Source organism: Scylla paramamosain, chromosome 31 (assembly GCF_035594125.1).
Source record: "Scylla paramamosain isolate STU-SP2022 chromosome 31, ASM3559412v1, whole genome shotgun sequence".
Lineage (NCBI taxonomy): Eukaryota > Metazoa > Arthropoda > Malacostraca > Decapoda > Portunidae > Scylla > Scylla paramamosain.
In genome coordinates this window covers 4012501-4022500 of record NC_087181.1, presented here as the reverse complement: position 1 = coordinate 4022500, position 10000 = coordinate 4012501, and the positions used below count along the sequence as shown (strand labels likewise).

The 10000-nt window shown below is 38.4% G+C and overlaps 1 protein-coding gene across 9 annotated transcripts in view; it reads left to right on the top strand.

Moving 5' to 3' along the window:
* LOC135116394 (uncharacterized) overlaps window positions 1-10000 on the top strand; it is a 243875-nt gene that overhangs the window by 150671 nt on the left and 83204 nt on the right. For 5 of the 9 annotated variants that reach the window (XR_010276288.1, XR_010276287.1, XM_064033828.1 and 2 more), the window contains one exon: window positions 3077-3130. The exons of the other annotated variants lie outside the window; for them this stretch is intronic. Coding sequence is in view for 3 of the 5 variants with exons in the window: in XM_064033828.1 (XP_063889898.1) it covers window positions 3077-3130 (54 nt within the window). In the remaining 2 variants the exon portion in view is untranslated. The remainder of the gene's footprint in view (window positions 1-3076; window positions 3131-10000) is intronic. 9 annotated transcript variants of the gene reach the window in all.

Here is a 10000-nt window from a genome sequence, read left to right as displayed (position 1 = left end):
ATACTGAAAAGCACACTCCATCTTTTAATACCCAATTAGCGTGGCTTCCTGATGGGAGGTACGGTAGAGCACGCTTTCGTTTGTAAGCCAAGGGAAAGTAAGCGTCTTTCCTCCTCAGACCCTCACTAGCGCCAGGATTAGCTGTGTGCCGGGGAGTGCTGGTGAGCCGTGAGTAATGTTCACTCTTAGATACACGTGCAATGTAATGTATCTCCCTGTCATTATTTTTGTTTATTATTTATTATTATTTATTATGTTTATTTTATTGATACTTATTTTTGTCTTTTTCCTTCCTTCCTTCCTTCCTTCCTTCCTTCCTTCCTTCCTTCCTTCCTTCCTTCCTTCCTTCCTTCCTTCCTTCCTTCCTTCCTTCCTTCCTTCCTTCCTTCCTTCCTTCCTTCCTTCCTGCCTCCCTGAGTGCCTGCCTGCCTGCCTGCCGTCACCCTTATATTCCTGTTTTTCATTTTATCCTTCCTTTTCTCTGTTATATATATATATATATATATATATATATATATATATATATATATATATATATATATATATATATATATATATATATATATATATATATATATATATATATATATATATATATATATATATATATATATATATATATATATATATATATATATATATATATATATATATATATATATATATATATATATATATATATATATATATATATATATATATATATATATATATATATATCTTCTCGTATCTCTCTCTCTCTCTCTCTCTCTCTCTCTCTCTCTCTCTCTCTCTCTCTCTCTCTCTCTCTCTCTCTCTCTCTCTCGGGAGTTCGTTGATGAATTGCCATGTTCTCATGACTCTCTACCAGTATTTATTGGTGTTTCATCTTTTTCTATCCTGCATGAGTCTGCTCCCGGGAATTAGGTATGGTAGTTGTACGGTGATAAATAATATTTCAGTGCGACCTTTGCAATATTTTCCTATATCTATGAAAGCTTTCGTTACTGTGGAGTGTGGCTCGAATATTATTATTGTTTTTTTTTTAATATAAATATTTTCGTTATATTTGTGAAGGACATTTTTGTTTATGCGCTAAGAAAGAAAGTGACCATTTAAATCCCGAAGTTTAATTTCATTTGTATAAAGAAGTTTAAATTAGAGAGCGAAATGAAGAAGGACTCCTTAACGTGTGGGAAGTGCCTGCCAACCTACTATGGAGGGTGTGCTGCGTAAATCATGATTGTATAGGAGCGTGATGTAACCTGTTCACACTGATACCACTTACAGACAAGCCTTCAAGTACCTTGGTATTTCGTAGTAGTGGTTTAAATAATGTTTTGACTTGTTTAGATAATCATCAGAGAGAGAGAGAGAGAGAGAGAGAGAGAGAGAGAGAGAGAGAGAGAGAGGGGGGGGGGGACAGGTAGGCAGGAAGGCAGACGGTCAAACAGACAGGCAGGGAGGCAAGCAAGCAAGCAAGCAAGCAAGCAAGCAAGCAAAGAGGCAGAAAGACTAACTTGCGGGGAAAGAGGTGGATGGACATACAAAAAAGAAAGAAAGAAAGCAGGCAGACAGACAGGGTGACAGGGAAATAGTCAGGCTAACTTGAAGAGGATAGGCAGGCAAAGAAGCAGGCAGACAGGCAGGCAGGCAAAAATAGAAGGCAAGGAAGCAGACAGACAGACAGACAAATAGACAGAGGGACAGATGGATGTGCGGGCAGGCACAGACATGGACAAAGTAGTTTTAAATAGCGGCAGAAACTGGAATATTTCATTACAATGAATATATTTTCACAATTTTTTTGTAAAATACTTTAATAAATAGTTTACCGTGCCCTGCAGTGAGTACTTAACCAAAAGTCTAACTGAATTAGTCAGTGGGATATTAATACAGCATAATGTTTGCACAATATAAACGTATGCCTCTTCCGTCACTCGTATATTCTTTCGTGATAACAATTACTGTAAGCGAAGAAAATGCAAACATAGTGACCTAACTATATTTTTCTCTCATGGCCTCGTATTTACGGTATGCCATTTTTCGTGCACAATACGTAGTTGTCATTGATTTCCTAAAACTACTAAATATACCAGAAGACAGACCTACTGACCCATACTCGTAAATATTGTTCCACTCGTAATGTTACACCACACACACACACACACACACACACACACACACACACACACACACACACACACACACACACACACACACACACACACACACACACACACACACACACACACACACACAACATTAATACAAATAGATGCGCTGCAACAAAGCAACAGAGATTGGGATGCTCATTCTTACAGAGCATTATAGTGAACATGTGAGGCAGAGATAAACAGACAGACGCAGACAGACAGATTGATTTACAACACTTAGTAACATGTACTTGTTATAAGCAATTCTAAGTGACCATTACTTTCCCGTTCATTCCCATTCATTGAAGCATTTCAGTGTTGAGACGCAAAGGTAGTGTAAGTGTTGAGGCAGCGGTGGTAGTGGCCCCTTCACCTCGCAGCGAGGCAGGAAGGGGAGGCGAGGGACACCAGCAGTGACTGGCCTGAAGGCGCCTTGCGTCCCGCCTCCTCTGTGCGACCCTCTCCCTTGATTGCCTTCATGCATCAATCGCAGCATGACTTGTGCTCCTCCTCTTCAGTCTCACTTAACTACCACCTTCATATTCTAGACACCGCTGAATGTTGGCAAGCTTTACATTTATTATTTTTGCTTCTTTTTATTTTCTTATTTGATCTTGTTATATATGTAATGGTGTTTGTTCGTTTTATTTTGTTGCAGCTGTTGTGCATATTTAACATTCTCAGCGTTTGAAGTGTGTTCTGTTTTCAGTGTTGTTTTCCATGTATCCATGTGTTCTTGCTTGGAGGAATTTGACACGTTTTATTTATGACATTTCGTGTTTTTGTTCAGTATTTATTCTTTCCTCTTTTGTTCATGTGTATGTTGTTAACTCATGCAGTAAAGGATTTCTGGTGGTTCTGTTTATGATGCTTCATTTTTAGCTCTTTTTAGAATAGTGAAGCTGCATCACTTTTTTATGTGGATGTTTTGATATTTTCAGGAAAGGATGGCAGGTGGTGCCGCGGTGAACACTCCCAACACATGCAGGAGGAAAGTGAGTACCTGCTTCATTACATCATGTGCCCTCTATTTTGATCTCGCTGTTAAACTTTTTTTTTTATTCATGTCAACGGAAACCTGTCACTGTTGCCTGCCTTTCTCCTGTCAGCTTCCCACGAATCTGTGAAGGAAAGAAAGGATGTGCTTCCATGGTATCGTGTCAGTAGTGTTATCCATTGAAGGATTAGTTTAAACATTTTTCCAATGCGTTGTTTTTGTCTCCCATTTTTCTGCCTTCCTAGGGTATATATATGAAAGAAGACAGAATGTAAATTTAGTCTATAATGTTCATTGCAACATCTTACAGGGAAAAAAGTCCTTTGAGGATTAACCGAGAATCTTTTTCAAAACTATAATTTTTGTATTCCAGTCTTCGTGTGCTTATTTTAATGTATGCATAGAGAAAAGAAGGATACGAAATCATATGTTTTCTATAATGGTGTCATCTTTTTGGTATAAATATTTACTTAGAGATTCAATTGAAACCTAACAATTAGCTGTCATTTTTGCGTTCGTTTTATATATATATATATATATATATATATATATATATATATATATATATATATATATATATATATATATATATATATATATATATATATATATATATATATATATATATATATTTTTTTTTTTTTTTTTGTATGTACGTATATATGAGTGAAGAAAGGAAAGATGCAATTACAAAAAACTTTCCACAATAATGGGAATATTCACTTGAGGTCTTTTTTAGGTAACAAATATCAGATCTTCTAGTTTATATGTCTATTTATCCTTTAGTGTGTTTTACCGTTATGTAGATTAATACTATTTTGCCCGTTATGATAAAGTGTCCTTGGAAACTATTACTGTAACACATTTCATTTAGTGTGAATTTGGTTTCCACGTAAAAAAAAAAAAAAAACTCTCCTTCTATGGAGAAAAGATATTTATATTTTCTTTGTTCAATTGGTATTGATATTATTTTTAACTCTGATTTCCCGGGAAGCGCCACCACCATGATATTTGTGACCTAACCTAAGGTAACTTTTTAGCGTCATAACCTTTGTTGCAGCTTTATTCAAGTAAAATCAAAGAGAGGAAAGCTTGTATAGTTCTGTGAAGTGTTCTTATTTGTCTCTGTGTGTGTTGATTGTCGCCTTGAAAAGTCAAGGTGACGTGGGCCTTGATGACTAGAGCCGGCCCACACTATTTGTCTCCCTTTTTTTAGAGGCTCGTCGTTGTAGATTTCTGAAAATATTAGTTTTCCTCACGTTTTTATTTTCCTTGTCAGCGAATGAAAGATAATTCATGATTTTCTTAATCATTTAGTAACGTATTTAATATCTTTGGAGGGATCATTCCCGTAGCGGAGCGAGGGGGCTCTATTTTTGTTACCGCACATCTGTACACCCCACCGCTCCCGCCTGGCCCTGGAGGGCACAACGATGATTTGGCCAGGAGCACCTTTTGATGTGCATCGTATATAAAAGTTTCGATTTCATTTTCGGAAACACTTCTTGGTAACTTTTGAAGGCGTATCTTTGTTATTTTATTTAATTTCTTCGTCAGACTCACCTTTTTTTGCTGTATTTTGCATATTTCGATTTATCGGCATGTGGGCGAAGGTTTCTGCCTCGCAACTCGCACAACTATCGCCTCATCACTACAGATCGAGCTCGAGCGCACAAAATGCGCCAATTATTTGCCATAACTCACTTCATATACGGGAAAGGGTTGTGGGAAGAAGGTGTTGTGAGGAGTAAACATAGGAGAAATTAGTTAAATCTAGAAAGGTAGCTAGCTCAGGGAAGGTGAGAAATAGCTTAAGTATTTACCACACAAAATGTAGCAGTATTTTGAATAAAATAGACTTGCTTAGAAGAATAGTGTGTGTAGAGAAATTTGATATCATTGCTTTAACTGAAACTTGGTTAGATATGTGAGGAAAAGTATTTAATCCAGAGGTCAAGATAGATGGTTATACATTGTTCTATAAAGATAGGGAAAACAGGAGAGGAGGAGGCGTCGCGTTATACGTTAGGGACACATTACAGTGTTGTATTAACAGTAGATTTAAAACAGATAGGAAAGCAGTAGTAGTACAGCAATGTACAGTAGTGGGAGTAGTGTACAGATCACCGACCAGTACAAAGGAAATTAACACCTCACTGTGGCAGGAAATAAATAGAGCAGGCAGGTACAGTCAGGTATGTGTGGTAGGAGATTTTAATTTTAGGAATATCGACTGGAGTCTGGTGGTGGGTAACAAGGAAGCAGAATTTTTTAAGGTAATTCAGGATAATTTTTTAAAACAGGTAGTCGTAGAACCCACAAGGGGGAATAATATTCTAGATTTAATTCTTACTAACAGGGAGGAAGCAGTCACGCAGGTAGAGGTTGGAGGACAGCTAGGTAACATTGACCATAGGGAAATTAGGTACAATTTAAAATGGGAAGAAACTTTTAGAAGCAAAAACACTAGTAAAATACTTGACTTTAGGAGAGCAGAATTTGAGGAATTAAAAAGGTACCTCCAAGGAGTTGACTGGCAACGGATGCAGGGTGAGGTCAGGTCCGGGACGGAGTTGAGAGAGATAAGGCAAGATGTGAGAGGTGAGGTGAGGTGAGGTGTGAGGGTGTAGGACAAGAGGAGGTAAGATGTGTTCGGAAGGGGCGGAGGAGAGAGGGAGGGGTAGATGGGTGTGAGTATGGTGGAATGTCAGGTCATGCTGAAATGAGAGAGGTGAGGTCGAGGCGAGTAGATGAGCGAGTAGAGAGGATGGTAGGGGCCGAGATGAGGGAATTAGGTGAAGTAAATGTAGATGAATTGTATAAATATTTCGTAGATAAAGTTCATACAGGTCAGTTAGCATATATCCCGTATAGGGCAATAAGATCACAGAAAAATTATCCTAAATGGATGACTGCTAGGTTAAAACATTATATAGGGTGGAAGAGAAGTATATATAAGACATTAAGGGCAGGTGAAGAAGTTTTAAGGTCACAATATAATGAATTAGTTAGAACAGTCAGGAAGTTAACGAGGAAAGCTAAGGGCAATTATGAATTAAGTGTAGCCAGCCATGTGAAGACGGACCCCCAAGGGATTTTATCAGGAATAGAGGACGAAGAATAAGGATACTATAGGTCCATTAAAGGCAGCAGATGGGGAGCTGGTTAGTTCTGGGGAGGAGATTAGTAAAATTCTGAATGAGTATTTTTCATCTGTCTTCACCCAGGAAAACATGCAGGATATGCCAGATAGTGAACATATGTTTAGAGCAGATGAGAATGAGAAGCTGACAGATATTTCCATAAGTAGAGAGATAGTGGAACAGGAGATAGATAGGCTAAAAAAAGTTCAAGACACCAGGACCAGATGAAATATATCCCAGAGTACTTAAGGAATGCAAAGAGGTTATTAGTGAGCTGTTAGTCTCTGTCTTTAGGAAATCACTTGAGTCAGGTGAGGTACCAGTAATGTGGAAGTAGGCTAATGTAGTACCCATCTTTAAGAAAGGAGATAAAACTTTAGCGTCTAACTATAGATCTGTCAGCTTAAATTCAGTTATAGGTAAAATATTAGAGTTAATAAGAGCGAGGAACATTAGGGAACATTTAGACAAACATAACTTGATAAATTAATCACAGCATGGCTTCACGAAGGGGAAGTCTTGCATGACAAACTTGTTAAGTTTTTACAGTAAAGAGTACGAGGCAGTAGATAATGGTGATAGTTATGATATCTTGTATCTGGACTTTAGTAAAGCATTTGACAAGGTACCCCATGAAAGGCTCCTGAGAAAGGTTAGGGCACACGGGATAGATGGGAAGGTGTTAGGCTGGATAGGGTCATGGCTTAGCGACAGGCGAGAAAGAGTTGTAATAAACGGCTCGAAATCCGAGTGATGTCATGTAATCAGTGGGGTGCCACAGGGATCAGTATTAGGGACATTGTTATTTCTAATATATATCAATGCCTTGGTTAGTGGAATTAGTAGTGATGTTAGTAAATTTGCGGATGACACAAAGATAGATTAATTAGATCAGAAACGGGTGCCTTCGCCTTGCAGGCAGATTTAGGATGAATGAATGGACGGACATATGGCAAATGCAATTTAGTATCAATAAATGTAAAGTACTTAGCGTAGGTAGAGGAAACCCACACAGTAGGTACACATTAAACGAACAATCTCTGGTAGTTACAGGGTACGAGAAAGATTTAGGAGTTATAGTTAGCTGTGAACTCCGTCTAGGAAAACAATGCATAGAGGCCAGAAACAGGATAAATAGGGTACTAGGATTAATTTTTAGGAGTGTTAAAAGTAGAAGGCCGGAAGTAATATTAATGATATTCTTGGCGCTGGTCAGACCTCATCTAGACTATGTTGTGCAATTCTGGTCTCCACATTACAGGAAAGATATAGGTGTATTGGAATCAGTACAGAGGAGAATGACAGAAAGGATACAGGGGATGAGGAGTATTCCTTACGAGGCGAGATTGAAGTCATTAAATTTACATTCTTTAGAGAGACGTAGGTTAAGAGGGGACGTGATAGAAGTCTTTAAGTTCCCTTTCAATAGTCCAGGAGTCAAGCAATATCTTCATTCTTTCATCCCTTTCATTGGTAAACTCTGGAATTCTCTGCCTGTTTCTGTTTTTTCCCCTTCCTGTGACTAGTTGTTTTAAGAGTATTGAGGCACTTCCAGAAACATATTTAGTTTTTATATTAACTTTTAATTTTTCATCTTTTTTTTTTTTTTTGTCTGTATGTATGGAAGCGGCAACTGAAAAGATTTTTTTTTGTTCCTCTGTTTGCCATTCGCCAAGAAGATATGAGAGCGTGAGTATAAATAATGGCTATATGCAAATGTAAGAATACCATTTTATACTGACTCTAAATTAAACATGTATTGCATTGTTTACTCCAGTTTACTCAAGTTGAACCGTCCGATATCTTTTGCATCTAAATGATTTTTGTGTTCAGCTATTTGAATTTTTATTTCCAAATGCAGCTCCATGTTTTTGAGAAGCACAGAGGGTTGGAGAAAGACAAATCTTTCCTGAGTCTTAATAGGTGAATGTTAATAACAGTAGTAGTAGCTATAGTAGTAGTAGTAGTAGTAGTAGTAGTAGTAGTAGTAGTAGTAGTACTACTACTACTACTACTACTACTACTACTACTACTACTACTACTACTACTACTACTACTACTACTACTTGTAGTAGTAGTAGTAGTAGTACTACTACTACTACTACTACTACTACTACTACTACTACTACTACTACTACTACTACTACTACTACTACTACTAGTAGTAGTAGTAGTAGTAGTAGTAGTAGTAGTAGTAGTAGTAGTAGTAGTAGTAGTTGTTGTTGTTGTTGTTGTTGTTGTTGTTTTTGTTGTTGTTGTCGTTGTTGTTGTAGTAAAGAGCAGGATTATTATCTGGAGTGACACCAATTCAGTTTTTGTATAATTTGTATTTTCTTACTATTATTCCACACCTTGTCAATCCATCCAAGGAAAAAAAAGAAAAGCAAAAAAAGAAAACGTATATTAAAAAAGTGAGAGGCAAGACCAGCAAGTGAAACACGCCCTGCCTTCTCCATAGACTTGACGTGTTTACTGCCGCGCTTCCTGCCTGATAATTATACAGTCTTACGCTGGAGGCGCTTAATGTGGTGCATTTGTATGAAAGAATTTACTTTTTGCCATGAATCTCTCTCTCTCTCTCTCTCTCTCTCTCTCTCTCTCTCTCTCTCTCTCTCTCTCTCTCTCTCTCTCTCTCTCTCTCTCTCTCTCTCTCTCTCTCTCTCTCTCTCTCTCTCTCTCTCTCTCTCTCTCTCTCTCTCTCTCTCTCTCTCTCAGCTCGAATTATGATTTCACTGAGTGGTTTAAGAACATATTCACATGTTATTCATGAGCCATCACATCCAGCAGCAGGCAGGAGGAGGAGGAGGAGAAGGAGGAGGAGGAGGAGGAGGAGGAGGAGGAGGAGGAGGAGGAGGAAAGAACACAAAGGAATACAAAGGAATGCAACGGAAGACCAAACCTTGAGTTACTGACGAGGCTGTTTGGATAATTATTCTACATTAACTATTATTGGGAGATACAGGATAGTACAGAAGGTTTCTCCCCACCAATCTCTCCAGCAGAAGCTGACAAGATACAGGAATTGATACCACGTGGTATAGAAAAACCACAGAGAACTTGAGAGAATAGTGAGGGAAAGAGTTGTGGTCTGTCTACTTTTGTTTGTGAGGGAGAGTGTAACTGCATGATAGTTGTGTGATGTGGTGTGTGCGTAGCGCAGGTGAAGGCACAGTTTGGTTGTTGAGGGGTGGTGCAGAATCCTTGCGTTGCGCTTTCCAGGGAGGCGGCAGTCAATCAGGCCACAGCTTCGGTCACTGTGTTTGTGTACCTTTCCCTTTAGGGCTGGATACACAGGTTATCGCCTGCAACTTTGACCTCTAGTACTTAAAATCACAAAGTTGATCAATAACAGGAGAATGCGGACGAAGAAAATGAGGATTACAACATGTGATTACATAGGATAACCAAAACAAACACTCATACAGGTCTTTACATATCGCTTTGGAATTAATTTAGATTAACTACCCTTTAGTAAAGTAAGCTAGAGCAGTGTATGACTGCCAAACCGACACGCCCTCGTGCTTGTGCTGGCGTGGGAAAACCATCGCGCTGTGTGGGAAAAACTGGCTGCGTTTTGATTGGAAAGAATGAAGTGAGATTCTATTATTATTCCTATGCAAAAAAAGGAGGAGGAGGAGGAGGAGGAGGAGGGTAATAACAGCATTAGTAAAAACATCCACTTCAAACACCCCTTTGTCTGTGCCTTTGGACGCACCAATTACCTC